Below are 19375 nucleotides of genomic sequence, written 5' to 3' on the forward strand. Positions count from 1 at the left end.
CATCAGTTTTTTTGGGGTTTTTTTTTTTTTTGGTTTTTTTTTAATACAACCAGCAGACAAATAAAAAGCAAAAGAACTCTTAATTAACTCCAAAGGGAAATAATTCTTTTGATAATTGCTTCAAACATTGTCCTGTTTTTCTTTGTTGAGCTGGAGAGCAGCATAACAAACATCTCACACCAGAGCATGTGTGTGTGTGTGTGTGTGTGTGTGTGTGTGTGTGTGTGTGTGTGTGTGTGTGTGTGTGTCATCTGTTGATGACCACACTACTTCTGTGGGATTAGTGGCCACATGACAACACTGGGCTGGACGCCCAGTGAGCCTTTCATTTGGCTCCACTCGGCAGAGGCAGTCTCTGTGCCGTCCAACACTTCACTAAGAGCTGGAGATTTTCAAACTTAATTTGTGTGGATCTGTAAATGAAGTCGAAAAACAGACCGGCTGGGAGCTCATTTGTGATGGCGCAGGACGTTAGCAGTTTAAATGGAGAGGACTATTTTGAGGGAAAATCCCCCTGTTGTTCAGACTCAGAGGCTTTGAGTCAAGGAGACAAAGAATATGATGACATCTTGGAGCTCAATCAGTTTGATGGACTGCCTTACTCCTCTAGGTTTTACAAACTGCTAAAAGAGAGAAAAGAGCTGCCAGCGTGGAGATCAAAGAGTGAATTTTTGGACACTTTGGCCAAAGGACAGTTTGTTGCCGTCAGTGGCTTTGCCAAAACTGGAAGGAGCTCTCAAGTGAGTACTGTGGTGCGTTTGAGATCTGAAATTGCACTGCCTTGGAAATGTATTGCATATTTTATTCATGCAAGAGTAGATTGAAGTTTGTTTTTTCCAGGAATTATTAGTAAGGCAGCATCTATAATTATGGGAGGAAAAAACTCATCTCTATTTTATTTTTGTGCAGATTCCACAGTGGTGTGCTGAATTCTGCCTGCCGGTCCAGTTCCGGCATGGCATGGTGGTTTGTACACAGATTCATTCGCAACAGGCCGTAGATCTCGCCCTGAGAGTGGCTGATGAGATGGATGTCAACATCGGCCATGAAGTCGGATACAGCATCCCTTTGGAGACGTGCTGTACCAACGAGACGGTCCTCAGGTCTGATAAGGCTTTGCCTCCTACTCTCACACAGATGTATCCATGAATCTTTCTCTCTTAATGCACAGTCATGACACACACTGCTAAATCACCCCGCCTTTTCTTATCCTCAAGAGAGAGGTGAACAAAAGGCTTGAGGGAGCTCTTTTCAGGGGCTCCGCCACAGCTGCCCGGCTCCCTGTCGACCCATATGTCACACTCACTATGTTAGCCCCTCATAAGTTAGCTTGGGAACAAAGGAACTCACTAAACTTAGGAGTGGGGGATAACATAAACAGGCGGCCAGAAAGTGCAAAAGGAATCTACCTCAAAATCTTATTCGAGTAAATTACAGCAAATGCAGACAAAGTGCTTTTCATTAAGATGTCGCCCTAAGGTATGTTGAATCCACATTTCCAGTGCAGGTTTACGTTTGCAGAAATCTGAGGACTTCTTTCAGGCTATTATGAAGTGAAAGTACATCTGTAATACATTCTGATTGTTTCATCATCCGCAACAGATACTGCACAGATGATATGCTCCTTAGAGAGATGATGTCAGACCCTTTGCTTGAGCGCTACGGTGTGGTGGTCGTGGACCAGGCCCATCAGAGGACTGTAGCCACGGACGTTCTCCTGGGTCTGCTGAAGGACATCGCTCTCCAGAGGCCGGAGCTCCGTGTGGTCCTCCTCTCAGCCGTCGTGCAAGGCCCAAAGCTCCTGACTCACTTCACTGGTTCGGCCGTGCCAGTGATTCACCTGGAGACTCTGGGCGCCGGGGAGGTGGTGCATGGCAGCACCGGTGACAATTACTTCTACTCTGCTCTCCGTCTCGTGTTAGAGGTCCATCACTCTGAGGAGCAGGGAGATGTGGTTGTGTTTCTGGTGACGACACAGGTAAAAAAAAAAAAGAAAAAAATCTGTATTGCACCATGGATCTGCTATATCTTTAATGTTTTATCCTTTGTGTACACATAAGGAAATCGATCTAGCCCATGATATCTTGTGTCATGAGGGACACAGTTTACGTCCTGATCTGGGTGAGCTGCTGCCAGTTGCTGTGCATCCTGGCCGGCATGGGAATCTGCCCATCATGGGGGATGAGGAAGCAGTCCGGACACGCAGAGTGTTCCTCACATCCAGCCCAAATGAGGACTTTTTCTGGGCTGTTGGCACTATCAGCTTCGTTATTGATGCTGGTCTTGAGAAAAGATATGTAAGTTTGAGCTCTACTGATTAATCAATCACGTATTTGAGAAATTTAGTTTGAGGGTAATAAATCATTAGGTTTTATTAATGTTTTTCATTAATAAATACTGTGATGTAGCCCTCTGTGGTTTTAAAATGAGAGATTCTTAACATTTTGTTTTAAATCTTTTTTTTTTTTTTTTATAAACTAAAAAAAAGACAAGATTTTATGAATTATACAAATTTTGCTGCCCATAAATATCGTGACCATGCCAATATAAATGCAGTAAACTGATTGCAGGTCTACAACCCCAGGATCAGAACAAACTCGGTCATCGTCCAGCCAATCAGCACAAGTCAGACAGCATGTCGCAGACAGCTGGCAGGTCCAACTGGTGAGAAGCCATGAACAAAAAACTGTTCCCATGTAAATCTGTTGATGCTGCTCCCCAGCCTAAAACTGGTTTGTCTAACATGTAGGCAAGTGTTTTTGCCTGTACCCAAAGGAGAGACAACTTCCTGCAGAGATTATTCCACGGATTGTGGAGTCGAACATCACCTCCACTGTACTCTTCCTGAAGAGGATGGAGATTGCTGGGCTGGGCAACTGCGACTTTATCGACAGGCCAGGTGAAATTAAGATGGATTTTTCTTTTTTAAATGAACCTAGGTGCTTATTTGTTGAGTTGCATCAGCAAAGGTTTTTTGTTTTTTTTTTTTTTGCATCCCCAAGACAGGCATCCTGGGGGGATGATATGAAATGTGGGTTCAGTCAGTTTGCTCCCTTTCACTATAACAGACAGGAACCTTTTTATTGGAGGGCAGTGAGCCGTGCTTCAGCTGAACTGACAGCTCCTGTTCCCGTAGCTGACCTGCTTCTGTGTGCTTTTGTTCTCGCAGATTTTTTCACCCCCACAAACACACACACACAGACAAACACTGAGCCTCCCATTAGCTGATTAGATTGTGGATATGCTGCTGCTTGCGTGAGCAGATGATAACATGCAGCATCTTTCTCCCCGCGCCACACATGTCCAGTATTCCCCAGATTATTCCAGAAAAACATGTTTGTTTCAAGAAAAGAGAATTCTAAAAGCCCCGTTTGTTCTGCAAAAGACTTTGCATTTTGCATAGTTGTGCATGGCAGATGTTGGTGAGGATTACTATTTCTAATCTGCTGCTGTCCATTCACTCTGAGGATTCCCACTAGCGTGCACGTTTATATGGGGGATTGTATCACTGGGTCACCACTTCTATCACTCACAATGTACAGAATTAATAATCTCCCTGTTTAAATACTGCTAAACACTAGGATTTGTTTAATGTTTTCCTGTACAGTTTTTCACCACAGTTAAATGTTACGGTATTTAATCCAAAAACCTCTCCAACCCAGACCCTGGAGGTCTCATGCAGGCTTTGGAGGAACTGGACTACCTAGCTGCTCTGGATAATGATGGCAACTTGTCTGAGATGGGCATCATCATGTCTGAGTTCCCCCTGGAGCCCCAGATGGCTAAGACTGTTTTGGCCTCCTGTGAGTTTGACTGTGTCAGCGAGGTGGTCATCATCGCTGCTATGCTAACAGGTAATGTCAGAACAAATCTACAAAAAGTTGCACGATCTTATAGTTATCACCTTTTTTTTTTTTTTTTTTTAATTTTAGCACCAAGTTGGTTTTTGGTTCCCCCTGTGGAGCTGAAGCCAGAAGCAACCCAGTGCCATCTGAAATTCCAGCACCCAGAGGGAGACCACTTCACCCTGATCAATATCTACAAGGCCTTCAAGCAGTGCCGGCAGAACCCACGTGAGCTTCGAGAGCATCTCAAACATCCACATGATAAGAAAAATAATCCTAACTTGAAAATGTTGGCAGTGATTTATAAGTGTAGTTTTGCAACCATTTATTAGAAAATACTTAGAGTAAGACACTTTTATATGATGGATAGAAAAGACAGAAAAACTAACAAAATCCAGCTTTTAATTATGCTGATTTCATCCCTGATTCTGGTTTTACTCTTTCTCTTTTTCTCTCCCCTCTTCAGACTGTAATGAGGAGAAATGGTGTCAGGATTTCTTCCTGAACTACGGTGCTTTGCTCATGGCCGATGCTCTTTGTTTGGAACTCATTGACACTCTGAAGAGGATCGAGCTGCCCATCTCAGTGCCTGCCTTTGGCTCCCGAAGCAACACCGTCAACATCAAGAGAGCCCTTCTTGCAGGTTTCTTCATGCAGGTTGGATATAATTCCAGAAAACTCTTCTGAGTTGAAATAATGTAGCTTATTATAGAATGTGGTTTAATTACAAACGATTAAATTTGCCCAATGTAGAGTCATGGGAGCAAAACCAAATTATCATGCATCTTCTATGTCTGTAATCCTGTCTTTCTTATTCAGTGGTCTTTTTAGTAGTGAATCCTATTTTTGCTCTGATTTCCCCCTCAGGTGGCACGGGATGTGGATGGATCAGGGAACTACTTTATTCTGACCCATAAGCACGTGGCACAGATCCATCCTCTGTCTGGCTATGGAGCAAAGAGCCCAAAGCTGGGCCTGCCAGAGTGGGTCCTGTTCCATGAGCACACGTTTTCCGAAGACAACTGCCTCCGTAATGTAACCCGGATAACACCAGAGGAGTAAGACTTGCATTTTTATAACTGGCTGAATAGCCGTTTCCTTAACCAGACTCTGCTGTTGCTGGCTTATAAGGCAATGATTACAAAAACTGGTATCCTAGCAAGAGGCTTAAATGTAATCAGACAGATACATTCCCCTTTCCTTCTGAACCATGAGTAAAACCCCCGTTCAGCAGAGGCCAGTCATGCTGGTAGTGAAGGGAGGAATTACAATCCTGGTCTCTAGTATCTGCTAGTTGGAGAGGGGATTATGGATTGCACAGATTCATGGGAATGTCGAGCTGCAGCTTAATGGAGAAAGTAAAAGCTCTGAAGCCCATCACTTTTCAAGTTCACACAATCTGTCCAACAGCTAAGCGGATGAGTCCAAGTCGTCTCTGCAAACAAAACGGTACAACACTGAAAATGTGTTGTTGAAGTTAATTGTTCAAATTTGTAATTAAAGTTTGTATAATGCACTGAAGACATCTTCCCATCTTCTTCCAGGTTCGTTCAGATGACGCCGCTGTACTTCTTCTACAACTTACCACCCAGCGAAAGCAGAGACATGCTGCAAAACATTTTGAATCACGAAGCCTCGTGTCGAGAGGAGAAACGGCCATCGCGAGAGGAGGCTCAGGTGAACCAGACATTTGAGCGTTGTGTCATACAGTGACTGACAGTACTACTGTTCTCAGCTACGATTAAATCATCAACGGGACTTTACACTTCACTGCTGCACAGCAGCTGGATTCCTGAGTAGTCACCAGAGATTTTTTTTTTTTGTTACTTCCTTTTATCTGTGCTGCAATCTGTCTTTTTCAGTTACAATGTCATTTTCTCTTTGTATAGTAATACAAATGCTCTAATACAATCAATAAATGCAAGAGCTAATTTTAATTCCTTTTTTGAAAAAGTTTTGCTTGGTTTTTACAGTAATTGTTCTTAACCATTTAAGACTGTATTTTTATTTTAAATCTATGAGAGGTTTTCACACATGTATATCTGTAAGTAAATAAAATGCATTATATTTAGTTAAAAGTCAGATTGGTATTTTAGAGACAAAGGTCCGGTTGATTTTTTTTTTTCTAGTATTATTCTGTTGGACTTAAACTGCCCAATAATCGGCTATGCGAGGGTTGAGCCTGATTAATGAGCTGCGTGGGCAGTTTGAACTCGTCTGTCGCTCCATCTCCTGTGGATTCACTTCATTAACAGTGGAGTGACCCAATTCTCTCTTCAGTGTCTGGAATAAAAAGTTCTGCAAGGACCACTGCCAGATACACCATGCACGGTGTTGCCCTCAAAAATCTGATATTCATCCTGTATTGATCATACTAAACATTTGTTGTTCAAAGAGAATATGAAAGTAAAATTTACCTCCAAAGGAGCCAATCAAATGTGCTGCATTTGCCAAGAAGCACCTTAAAGAGAAATATGCATTTTTGTGGAAATAAAAAAAGAAACTTAATATGTAAAATCTTAAAGTCCTTTTTATTTGTCATAGCAAACCATGCAGATATAAATTCACATTTGTATATACAGCATTATGGACACACTTGTGTCATGAGTTTGCATTGAATGCTGCTTAAGTATTGCACACTGTTTCAAAGTAAATTCCGCAATTTACCTAATTTCTGTCAATCAACCATCAGTCACACCTAGCTTATTGTAGTCACAGTACTCGTCAATATCAAAAACTTTATTTCTTACACATCATATATATACATATATATATACATATATATATATATATATATATATATATATATATATATATTATATATATATATATATATATATATATAAATTTTTGTGCTAAATGCTGCATCTCCATAAGTGAGAGAACGAGATTTTATGTGTTCGGTGACATGTTTCTGTTTACAGAAATATAGTAAAAATACCCACTTAGCCGGTGTTTGAAAAAAAAAACTTCACATCGAACATTCACATGTGACTAATAGCCATAAGAGAAATTTTTAAAAAATTAAATATCTTCTGAATTTACACGTTTTTGACAAAAAAAAAAAAATAAAAAATAAAAAATAAAAATAAAAAAACAAAAACAAAACACAATTCAACTTCCATCCTGTAAAGAGTAAATATTTTTTAAAGGCGCAGGGTGAGTGTAACTTCAAAGTAACCGTGTTGCCTGAGCTTGTGTATGTTGATACGGGTCACAGTACGTCATTGTTTCTGTAACTACCTTTCTGATTATGATTTGTTTGCCCCTGTCCCATCACTTCCTGTTTGTGTTGTCAGCTGCTGCAGCAGCTCAATGTAGAGCTCAATGCGACTGAGCAGAGGTGCGTTTTTCTCAGCACGCAGTAGCTTTGAATACACGTTCTTGTAAGCTTTCAGCATTTCCTCATCTTTATTGCTGGAATACACACAAGCACACAAAAGAAAAAGTCAGGACTGATGATACTGTAGGTGAAAAACACATTAGCAGAAAAGACCTGCAGCTTTGCAGCCTGCTGCTCACCTCGGTTTCCGTTTCGTTGTTGTCATAAGTTTGATGACCTGCAGCAGCAGGAAAGAGAAACTTGGCTCGAATACACTGATTAATTTAATCACTTCCTGGAGGTCCAGTCCAGACATTGAGCCACTGGCTACATCAGGGGAGTCAGCTGATTCAGCAGCAGGTGCATCCCAAGACTAAAGGGTGAGATGTAAAAGAAAAGCCTGTGTAAATAACAGCACATGATCAAATACGTTTAACCTGCACAGCATTCTCTCTCTGAATCTTACCTCCTCCTGCAGCTCTTTAGAGATGAGCTGGAAAGCATGGCGGGTTTCTGTCATGATATCTATTGCTCCAGTCAGGCTCTTGAGCTTAGCCACACTGCTGCTCTGACCTTTGGAAACACAAGACGCAACATAACTTAAGAAGCTTTGGAAAGGAATGTTATTGTGTACTTTGATTCAATCCTTCTCTCGCAACAACAATCAAACTTTGTTCCCAAAGTTATTTGTTATTTATGTGGATAAAAAAAAAGTGCTCACCTGCCATTGTAAACTCAGCAAACGCCACTCTCTCCAGCAATGTGCGGAGCAGCTCACAGGGTGCGTCTTTAAGGCTGAGGAATAAAGAGACAGCCTTGCTGTAGTGGAGCTCCGCCAGGCTACGATGTTGCTTCCTCAAATGCTCATCCCCCACCTGCCACACAATAACAGCCAGAAGCTCATCTATCAGCAATAACTCACTGCTGTACATGTGAAATACACACTCTCCATTCATACTACAAAGAGGAGTACGGCGCGGAGCTGTCGAGCTACGAGACATTTCAATGAAATATTTTCATACCGTTTTCTTAAGATTCAGTCTCACCTGGTTGCGAAAGCAGCTGTGGTACATGGAGGCCAAGCGATGGTGGATGGTGGCAGCTCTGTACTGGTAGAGCGGCTGGCGGGCCGACTCGGTCTGCAGGTCGCAGTATTTCAGGGATTTCATCATGGCCTCTGTCACCTCTCTCTCAATCTGATAAATTAAAAACAGACATACATTATTTCTGTTGTGATCACACTTTACACAGCTTTGAGTAATAAAATCTGAACGGTGTTCTTGTGATTTTATCAATTATCTAAGATTATTCAAGAACAATAAATAATAATAACGAGAAACAGTTATTATTGAAATAATAGCAACTGTGAATGCCTATTTATTGAACTATGCTGAATGATTAAAATGAAAATGCACAAGTATAAGAAATTGAAAAAAAAAATAAAGCACATGGGCATTCACATTAATAATAATAACAATCTAGTTATCTACATTATATTGCCTTACCTGTTCCTGGGCCTTCCTGGACAGAGGGGCGTAGTCTTGCAGAAGTGTAGCCAGGGTGAAATAGGTAGTGGATAACTCCCAGTTTACACTGTCCCACACTGCTGAGTGGCTCTCTCTGCTTCCCAGTGCCTTCATGGCTCGTAAATAATAGTCTATGGCCTGGGGTGAACAAAAGCATTAGAGGAAATAGTCTGGATGTAACAAGTTTAAGAAAGCTGCAGGAAAAAAAAAAAACAACGAAGAGGAGTTTTTTTTACAAGGCACCTTGTTGTAGTAAAGAGCCTCTTCAGGTGAGAACTCTCCTCTGCTGTCGTTGGTAGAGACGGTGCAGTGGGCCTGAGCACAGATTCTCATCAGCCTGCCTGTATTACACAGCAGTAAGGCTGTGTTGGTGCTGTCCCCGATGGCTTCAAAGTCCTGCATTCCTTTTTCAAAGAAGGCAAAACTCTTTTTCCACAACTCCTGCTCTGCTGTGGACACAGACTTCTTTGCTACAAGGGGAACACAGGAGAAAGGATAGCAGAACGTTTTTATTACATGTCTTTGCTTTGTGGCTTGTCATTTTTCAAAAAGCATCCAAAAAGAGAAAGCATTGCCAAGCAAATGAGGACTACATACAGAAATACTCAACAAAAATACTAAGAAATACTTGGTAAAATTAAAAAAAAAAAAAAAAGAAGTGCTACAACATACCCTCCTTCTCAGCCTGCATTGCTGCAGCCTGGTTCATATAATAGACTCCCATCTCATTACGGATGTTGCCAAGCCTTTTTAGAACCTGAGACAGCTGATCTGAGGTTTGGTCTTTCAAGGCCTCAGAGACAAGAAGCTCATATGCTGCCTCATAACATCTACTGCTAACAAACAGCTGGTACTCCGGGTCCATGGCCAGGTCTGTGGCCATGCTGAAGGCTAATGGGTAGAAAACAAAATAATGAACATATGGGATGATATATAACCACAAATAATGATTTTTTTATGACTGATACAGTGACTGACCCTGGCAGCTGCTCTCTCTGTGAAGGCTGTGCAGGAGCTCCTGGTCTTCTTTGGTCTGATAGCTGTATTCCTCCAGGTAAGCTGCTCTGTTGTTGGCATTCTGAGCCAACATCAGCTGGATGTCTCCACACAGAGACAGGCACTGGCTGTGAAACTGAAGCACCTGTGGGTGTAGTGCTCCACTCACTGAACAATAAGCATCTGGGAAGATGGATGAAGAAAACACAAAAATAAAATATAACTTTTCAAAACTTGTAAGTCGGGCTTTGAAACTAATCAATTTTACAACGCACGCTTTGATGGAGCACTCTTTCAAGAATGTTTCATTAAGGCTGTTACAAGCTACGAGCCAAATGGTCATAAGAGGTCGATTAAAAGAAAAAGCCCAAACAATAAACGACATTTATAAGAATATTTATATGGTCTCACCGTAACACTGCAGAGATAGTTTGATGTAGCGCAATGCTCGCCCATACTTCAGCAGGTTAGTAGCTGCATCAGACAGGACATAGTAGGCTTTGGAGGCTTTTAGGAAAAGCTGCAGCTTCATACGATGCTGCCAGGATCCCGGGATCATCCCGGAGCGTGTTGGGTGCTTCTGGTCAGACTGCACAGGCCCCACTGATTATGCAAATGTAGAAAGACCAGAAAAAGTTGAAGTTAGGTCATTATTGGGTTAGTTAGTTATACCAGACGAGTAATGAGGGCAGCAGACTGACCTCTTTCAAGCAGAAGAGAGATGCCTTTCTCTGGAGCCGAGGCCCCATTAGCGCCTGCGTCCTCATATTTGAGAGGAATGGGTGTGTTAGGATCTGCAGATGGGAGATCACTCTCCTTCTTGATGCTGCCATCAACTGCCTTCAACCCCTGTGCATTATACCACAGAGTTAGATTAATCCTTTCCACTCAAAACACATGTTCACTGCCAATGATTTGAGGTTTTACATGCTTGATTAAGAAGTTCAATCTTTAAAAAAGATACTTCTTAATGCTTGCAGTAACAGTTAAATGGTTAAGAAAAAAACTTGCAGCGTAGCATATGCTGAAAACACTGACATCATAGAGAAACTTGCCTTGAGTACGTAGCTCAGGACATGTCGGCATCGCTCCTCCTTGTCTTGAGAAACAGGAAAAGCGCTACTTGGCTGGAGGAGATTTTAAAACAAATGATAGGTTACTATTTTGTGTTTACAATAAATTTTAGCTGCGACATTAACTCCATAATATTTGATACATTTCAGGTGGGGAGACAGAAAGTCACTCACTCTGATCTGGTAGGTTGACTTGTATTTCTCAGGGACAGACAGCTCCCCCACGGAGCGAATCACAGCCACTGCTTTACTATCATCCTGAGGCCTAGTGCGGTTACTGTAGGAGTCGTTTTCGTCATCTTCCGTCAGATCTTCCTCCTCTTCTTCATCGCTGTAGCTATCTTCTGAGCCACCAGCGCGCAGCGACTCCCCTCCATCTTCTTCGGGGGGCTCGTCGAGCTGGAACAGCTCAGACAGCATGTAGTGGGCCGAGGCGATGATCTGGGCAGAGAGAAACAGAGGCAATCGGGGTGGAGTCCATTATAATCAAATGAAAAGGTGCTACATTTGTAGATTTAGTCAAGAAGCTTCACCTGGTGCTTCTTCGCTGTTTAAAAAAAGACTGCAATTATGTATTCAAAGAGCAAAAACCTAAGAAATCAGGTCATTTACAAACAGATTTAACTCTCACCCATCTATAATTCTAACAATGACATAAAGCAGTGATCCTCACTGTTAATTCAACAAGAGCCACACTCAATATACAAAAACAAGAGGAGAGCCGCCTCCCTCCAAAAAAAGCGTTCCCACGCTACTTATCCTGCTGCATTGCCAAATCATTAACATTCAGCTTTTTAGCAAGGAGTTGTAACCCTAAATATTGCACAGAGTAATGGCATTCTTCTGCAACAGTATATGGTGAAAATACAATGATGCCTCCGGAATGTGGGTGTTTCTTTTTCGATATATATATACGGAGCGACTGATAGAGCAGCTCTTTGGCGGAGTTCGGTGCAACTGAAATCAGCCAAAACTTGCAACTCTGACAAAGTCAGTCAGGGGTGTTACAACAGCAAAGTTTTTGCAAGCAGCCTGCAGCTCTTGCTCGTGGGGAGAACGGCACCGTTGAGAATCATTATGACTTGTTTAGAAAGCATTTTCAGAAAGCCAGTGGCTGCTTCACGAGCCGCAAGACAGGAGTCAGTGAGCCGCATGCGCCTCGTGAGCCGCGCAATGAGGAAGGTTGACATAAAGGTTAAAGCGCCTTTGAAACGCCACCTACCTGAGGATGCCTCTCCTGATCAAGAAGTTTGATGCAGTTTAGGAGCAACGTTCTGATTGTTCCATTGTGCTTCCGGTTTTGCCTCGCCTTCAGCATCAAGTTACTGGCAACTCTGGATCACAAAGACAAACAAAGTAAAGACACATTATCTGGGATGAGCCCAATGAATAAACTTGCTACTGAGGTGATGCATTATTTCCTCTCATATTGTGGGCTAAAATTGAACTAATTGACTTAAAAAATAAATAAATTTACCAACTAACTTCACTGTTGAAAAAAAAAAAAAAAGAAAAAAAAAATGTCCAACAACACAGAGATGATTCATTTCTGTATATACCACAGACACTTACTTGTACAGTAACACAGCAACAGGAAGAGTGAAAGGATTCTGATATTTCTCCTCTTCGGCTTCCTCACACAGAGTAGTAAGGTCATAAAGCTTCACAATGTCACTCCCACTTGCTGTGGATTCAAGATGCGACAGTACAAAGCATTAGGAAACACACATTGCACAGCTCAATAAGCACTCCTTAAATGCAATTCTTCTCTCACCTTTGAAAAGCCAGTAAGTGTGCCCCTCTTTTGTGCAGTTGGATTTCAAGAAGGAGAGGATATTTTGAGCGATGTCTTTCACCACTCGAGTGGAGAAAGTGGAATTCTCCAAATGAGGAATGTCCTCTGTTTTTATCATCTCATATTTCTGGAAGGAAAATGACAAAAAAAAAAAAAAAAAAAACATAATCAGAGGCTGTCATGTCCTCCACAGCCGTCACAACAGAACATGTATGTTTAAACTACAAATAGCTTGTTTAACAACTTTTTCATCAAAATAAAAAAAAAAAAAATCAAAATACAAAGATTTTTTTAGAAAGAAAAATTTTATTAATCTTGCGGCACCTGTAGGATAAAGATGACAACACTGTATTTCTCTTACATCAATGCATATTTAGTGTTGTTTCATGGATTTTCTTTTTACAAATATACACAACACAATAAAACATTACACAAATATATAATTCAAGAAGCAAATAGAAGCCACGTAGTGAAATATATTGTTTTCACATGATGCTCACACTTACTATCCTGTGTTATTATCTACAAGATACCATCAGTAAAACTGTATGAAAATAACTGATGGTTGCAAATGCAGCCATCAGGTGTTAACAAACAACCCGTTCCCACATTTACTTTCATACAGCATAGCACAGTGCTTTGTATGCTAAACTGAAACAGTTCCCGTGATGTCTAACAAAACTCAAAATAATCTCTTTCCATCAAACAATAATTTACCTGAACTATGCCGTTGACATGGAAACACATGACAAGTTCGGGGACATTGCACATCAGATTGTCAAGCCAGTAGTCGATACCCGTCAAAATGTTGATTGGCTTATTGTTGTCCCTGAGAAAAACAGAGTTAGAGGTTAAATAATAAATCAGACTGAGCAGTAATGATGTAATGGAGCGATGGATGACTTTCAAGAGGCCACAGCGTTTAACTTCATCCCAGTCGATCTGTTTTTGTGTCCTTGGGCATGGTGCATGAATGCATATGAGGTGATCAGAGAACCGTAGGCGCAGACTGACTGCCACGTTTGCATCAATCTGCTCCAGGGTAGCCGTGGCTACAGATGAATTTACCATCACCAAATATGAATGTGGAATGAATGAATAATGAATTCAATGTAAGTGTTTGGAGTGAAAGAGGCAGAAAAACCCCAGGATAAATCTAATCAATAATCATTAAAAATCTTACATTTTTGGTTTTGATCAGCTGAATAAAAACTGAGCCACACAGATTAATTATTACTCCCAATGATCGCTGTATATGTTCCACAGAAGTTAGGGTTTTTTATGTATTTCTTTTTAAACAACCAATATGTGAAAAGGACTTTTTCCCATGTAGCTTTTTATTTGCTAGTTCATTATGTGTTGAGATTATTTTGCATTATCTTACTAACATATGTATCCAACTGAGGAAGACAGAGACAGAAAATGGGGAAAACAGTTACAAAAACTGGTTAATTAAGCTGGAAGAAACTGAGTAAAAATCCAACCTGAGTCTCAGACTGACTGCAGGATAGCGACCACCTCCAAATATCGGCATGTTAGACCCAACCAACATGTGGATATCCTCAAACGTCCACATGATGTTTCGCACAAAGTCATTTCTTAAACCCTGTAAAACAAGTGACACCAAAAGTACAGCATGGCAGTGTGATTATTCATATTTAAGACATAAGTTAAGGGCTGTATAATACTAAAAAAAAAAGAACAGAGAAGAAAACCACTACCTGACTGTTCTCCCCTTCATTGAAGAGGGTAGGGAGGTTCTGTTCTTTAGGTACAGACATCACAGGGTCCAGAGCGAACTTGCTTTCCACATAAACACTTTCCTGCACATTTAACAGCAACAGAGATTTAGCTTTACAACACAATTCGCTCAAAACAGTGCAGATATGATTCCTTGCTGAAACTAAAGTTAATCTCAAAAGAGTCCCTCTAACCAGGGGAAACTAGCTTAGTGTATTCTGGCTAAGTCACCTGCTTGGAAGCGTCTGGTTCTTCTGCATCAGATGTGGCGCTGGTGAAAGTGGTGGGCCATGAAGAGCTGTACTCTTCGGCTCCATTCTCCTCTTCACCTTCATTCATGTCTGATACAGGCTCTGCAGCCCCGTCCCCGTTAATACTGCAGAAAACCCAGGCTGTTACGAGACTGGAACTGACACGTCTTCAAGTTATGCAATACATAACTTCTATGCTAAACCCAGCTCATACAGGCAGTGTCTAACACTCACCTGTAGTAGAGGAACTTTGACAGGATAGCCTTCTGATACCAGTGCTCTTTGCTCTTCTTTTTTCTCTGCCATTTCTGATCTATTAGCCGTTGGTAAAAGTCTTTCAGCCATGTCCAATCTCCTGTCTACAGAGCATGGAGTGTGAAAAAAATAAACATTGCATTCAGAAGTTACTACCATAACAGTGGTTATAAATGACAGAAAATGGAGCAAACTCTGCAGCACCTGAGAGGATCTCCGGAAGAGTTCTTGAATGTCGAGCTCATCTAGAAGCAGTGTTCTCCCTACGCGATGAACAGCCATACTAACGTGGGACTTGCTGTAGGGAATTTTCAAAAGTTTCTTGATGTTCTGAAGATGACAGGAATAGTTAACTTCAACTGCATGTGTACAAAGACAAATATAGCGTAGGAGCAGCACCACAAACCTCAGAGTCTGACACCACGTCAACATCATCCCCGATGCAATCAATAAAGTCATAGGCCATCCCGAAACTGCAAAGAAGAAAAGAACGTCATCAACAATGACAGACTCCACGTAACTCTGTTTATCTGATAGGTGATAACTTTTCTGAGTAAACTGTCAATAATACATCTACTTAAAAAGTACATATAAACATTATCAATGGATTGCTGCTGCCACTTTTAGATAAGCAGTGAAAACTTTCCACAGCTTCTTGTTTCGGCCAGGTTAAACTACAACTACAGTGTGCTAATGTTAATACCCTGGTAAGTTCTGACTAGTCTTCATGAAAAGACTAGTCACTATTAAAAATGTAATCCTCAAATAGCAATAATGTGAGATAATCATAGCCCTCGTAACACAATTGCCATTAGTGTCTTTATCTGTTTGAAATTAGCTGGTAAAAATGGCAAAAATATTCTATTTCCACATTTGATATAATTTAATAAAGTTCATTGGCAGCTACAGTTTATGTCCATCTTGCCTGCCTTTCCTCCACTCTGGACACGCTATTGGTTTGTTTTTAGGTAATGGCTATTACATAAATGGCTGCTATATAAAGTGGCTTAATTATTACAAAGCTTTCAAATATAACAAAAATTTATCAAACTGAAAACTGCAATGATTTATTTCAGTAAGAGGTTTCTACATTATTGGATAATCATCACAGCTTTACCAATTGCTGATCATATGTCTCCTACCAACAGCAGGAGACATATGATCAGCAATTTAACACAAGCAAAGAGTAAACACTTTTAACCTCTAACGAAAACTGTAAATTGCTTTGTAACAAGATCTCAGCATTAGAATGAAAAAGAAAAAATAAACTAAAATTCAAAGTTAAATCTTTACTCTCTTGTTTAATTTTAATGCATACCCAAATGGGAAGCTTGTTCTTTAATTTGGCAAAGGCAGTTATGTTACATATGCAGCGTGGACCATTTTGCCTCTGTTAAACAAGCACGTTAACATTTCGTTAATCATGTTAAACACTGAGAACGGATATGCAGCTCAGACACTACATTGCACCAGCATTTTCATTAGTATAATTCCAGAGAAATTACTCAGACAAAAGATGCTTTGACTTGATGCAGTGATTTGTTGAGATGCCGGACGGTCTTGGGAGAAAAAAAATGCATTCTGGTTAATAATGTAGAAGGACTTTCGCTGATGCCAAAGAAAGTCATTATGTCACATGGCATTTCGGCTTCGTGGAAACGAGTGGGCTGCAAGAAGCAAGGTAATGCACCGCAGTTGCTGTGCTCTGGCTGCACTGGTTGGGAAGCTCATGTGTGACGACACAACTCTGTCAGACCAGTTTTATCAAGGGTTACATATTCTAATGAGCTGGTCTTGTATCTGATTAACATCTCTGACAGCTTACTTTCAATATGGGAAAAATAAAAAGTGCAGTTTTTAATACTGGCCAAAACACTGAAGGAACAGCTCAGGTTTGAAGAAACTCGCTAGTACCTATGAAAAATGACTGCCAGCTCTAGTAAATTCACTTACATTAGTGAAATGTAGCTAATTTAATTTAATTGCAGTGTTTTTATAATTCAGCCCAAGTCCTCAAGGCAGCACTATCAGACTCATAAACACACTCCACTAGTTACACCAGCCTACATAAAACTTCCAGCTAGGTTAACGTTGCACATGTATGAGCTACGACCCCAAGATTAACACATGCTGGTGATCACCAACCAAATTAGAACCTATCAGTGTAGGTTTTTTTTTTTTACTTTTCTGCTGACCCTCTAAAATTATCATACACCCCCAGTTTGAGAATCACTGGTTTAGACACAAGCTGACCAAGAACCATTTCATTTAGTGGTCAACTTAAGGTTCACATGCTTGATTTGGGTTTTGTTTTTCTGTTGTGGTTAATATTTTTTTTTAAACAGATTGTAATGAATAAGAACTTAAACACTGAAAAGTTGTAGCTCTGCACTTAAAAGTTTAAGGTCGGACAAATTAAGTTATTCTAGCAAACATTGTAATGTCCATTCTGATATCATACAAAACATCAAATATCATGTTATCTCTTGACATGACACTATTACCATCAGCTTCCATCTTTTACAGGTCTAACAACGCAAGCATTATTTGATGAATCAGCCTCATTCTTGAGAGGAATATAATAACAGTCTCAGTCAGAGATTTAAAAAAAAATAAAAAAATAAATTTTTTAAAATAAAAAAGTTTTTTAGTATCTTGTAGAAAGACCTACACCAAATCAAGGTCAGTAAATGCCTCTAATCAAAGGTTATACCTGGAAAAAGGCTTGCTCTTGCTGCTGGAGCCTAAAACAGTGGTGCCAGCAGCGCCGAGCTGGGGGTTTTCTCTCAGCCAGTTGGCAGGTGGCAGCTTCAGGTCTGTCTTCTCCTGCAGGAGGGCATATGTAGCTGGAGGAGGGGCAGCAGAGTACTTGACCACAGCACGGCTCTTGACTTCACTGTTGCCTGAGCATATTACAACGTCCTACAAAACAAGGACATTTTTATATCATACTTTAAATGCATGCAATAAAACTATGGTTGAGGTGTTATTTTCGAAATGGATAAAACATTTTGTACTCTGTATACAAGGGAAATATCAATTTCACGTTGTGTCACGTTGATCGATGCAAAAACAGTTTGAACACAGTTCAACAGACCCGTCAAGCAACCACAAAGAGTATTAAAGTACTTTTTTTCTAACCAAACTACTTACATGTCGGTTGTGATCTGCTGAGCAGCTAGGACCACCGAAGTCTTCTTTTACATCATCCAAGGGTATTCCAGGTTCCCTGTCCCCAGCTGATGAACTCATACTAGACAAACGACTGTTCACTCCCTCTAACATTTTTAGCAACACGCCAACATATCAATGTCGTGAGTAATCCACCACCTAAAGATACATTTGCTTATTTTAAAATGTGTTTTGTGGATTTTAGCGACAAAGTTCAACAGCTTGTCGAGCTAGCTCAGCTAAACACCGACGCTTCCACGTAGAGCTGTCAAAAAGAAAAAAAGATGAGAAAAAAGATGGTACCTGGACAAGTCAGAAATTAATTTAAACTTGGAAACTTCTATCAAACTGTGTTAGTACTTTGTAAAAAATAGAAACGTTTAGCTTCTAGTGTCGCAATCTCGAAGCTTCTCTTGTTTCTTTTTCCATCTACTCTGTGTACATATCATCCCACATTAGCCGCATGCAAGCTACGACTTCCGGTATCCGTTTTAGACGGACTGAGAAATAATAATTTTGTTTTTACTTTTCACTGTTAAAATTATTACGAATTTTATTTTTTCTATAAAAAAAAACATTTATTGAGATATTAAAAGAGAAAATATAAACTTTTACACAGAAAATATTCAACCTTGAATAAATATTTATTGTGTGAACCGGAAGTAGTTTCATAAGTTCTTTCTGGAAAAGTTGAGCATGTTCGACTGACGTCTTTTATACTGACAGTTGCTGACGTGTGATATATATATATATATATATATATATATATATATATATATATATATATATATATATATATATATATATATATATATATATATTATCTTTGCTGTATTAGTGTTATATATATATTATATCTTATTATATCTTTGCTGTATTAGTGTTATATATATATAACACTAATACAGCAAAGATATATATAGATATATATATATATTATCTTTGCTGTATTAGTGTTATATATATATAACACTAATACAGCAAAGATATATATAGATATATATAGATATATATATATATTATCTTTGCTGTATTAGTGTTATATATATATAACACTAATACAGCAAAGATATATATATATATATCTATATATATATATATATATATATATATATATATATATATATATATATATATATATATATATATATATATATATATATATATATATATATTATCTTTGCTGTATTAGTGTTATTAGTGTGTAAGTGGTCGCGGGGAAGCTGGAGCCTATCCCAGCTGGCTTTGGGCGACAGGCAGGGTACTCCCTGGACAGCTCGCCAGTCCATTGCAGGGCCACACAGAGAGACGAACAACCACTCATGCTCACACTCATTCCTAGGGGCAATTTAGAGTAACCAATTAACCTAACATGCATGTCTTTGGATGGTGGGAGGAAGC

At 39.9% G+C, this 19375-nt stretch overlaps 2 protein-coding genes across 2 annotated transcripts; one reads left to right on the forward strand and one right to left on the reverse strand.

The window, feature by feature from the left end:
- Nucleotides 1-458: 458 nt before the first annotated feature.
- dhx32b (DEAH (Asp-Glu-Ala-His) box polypeptide 32b) lies at nucleotides 459-5558 on the forward strand (the record flags this gene model as incomplete). The annotated part of the gene is made up of 11 exons (XM_079248499.1): nucleotides 459-740; nucleotides 910-1103; nucleotides 1603-1978; nucleotides 2061-2297; nucleotides 2571-2664; nucleotides 2750-2899; nucleotides 3663-3854; nucleotides 3933-4073; nucleotides 4312-4502; nucleotides 4713-4903; nucleotides 5390-5558. The coding sequence occupies 11 exons, from the start codon at nucleotides 459-461 to the stop codon at nucleotides 5556-5558; spliced, it is 2217 nt and encodes a 738-aa protein (XP_079104625.1).
- A 1145-nt stretch (nucleotides 5559-6703) lies between these two features.
- On the reverse strand, nucleotides 6704-18407 carry edrf1 (erythroid differentiation regulatory factor 1). Its single transcript, XM_079248541.1, has 25 exons — nucleotides 17957-18407; nucleotides 17517-17725; nucleotides 15210-15276; nucleotides 15008-15133; nucleotides 14783-14907; nucleotides 14529-14673; nucleotides 14279-14380; nucleotides 14042-14163; nucleotides 13275-13386; nucleotides 12537-12684; nucleotides 12335-12446; nucleotides 11985-12096; nucleotides 10937-11203; nucleotides 10745-10816; nucleotides 10391-10538; nucleotides 10101-10292; nucleotides 9672-9872; nucleotides 9366-9584; nucleotides 8937-9163; nucleotides 8673-8831; nucleotides 8214-8363; nucleotides 7889-8042; nucleotides 7634-7740; nucleotides 7368-7540; nucleotides 6704-7262 (listed from the first exon to the last, which is right to left on the reverse strand). The coding sequence occupies exons 1-25, from the start codon at nucleotides 18086-18088 to the stop codon at nucleotides 7097-7099; spliced, it is 3747 nt and encodes a 1248-aa protein (XP_079104667.1). The 5' UTR covers nucleotides 18089-18407; the 3' UTR covers nucleotides 6704-7096.
- Between the last annotated feature and the right edge of the window lie 968 nt (nucleotides 18408-19375).

This window comes from Telmatherina bonti (assembly GCF_933228915.1).
Source record: "Telmatherina bonti genome assembly, chromosome: 11".
NCBI classification, from domain to species: domain Eukaryota; kingdom Metazoa; phylum Chordata; class Actinopteri; order Atheriniformes; family Telmatherinidae; genus Telmatherina; species Telmatherina bonti.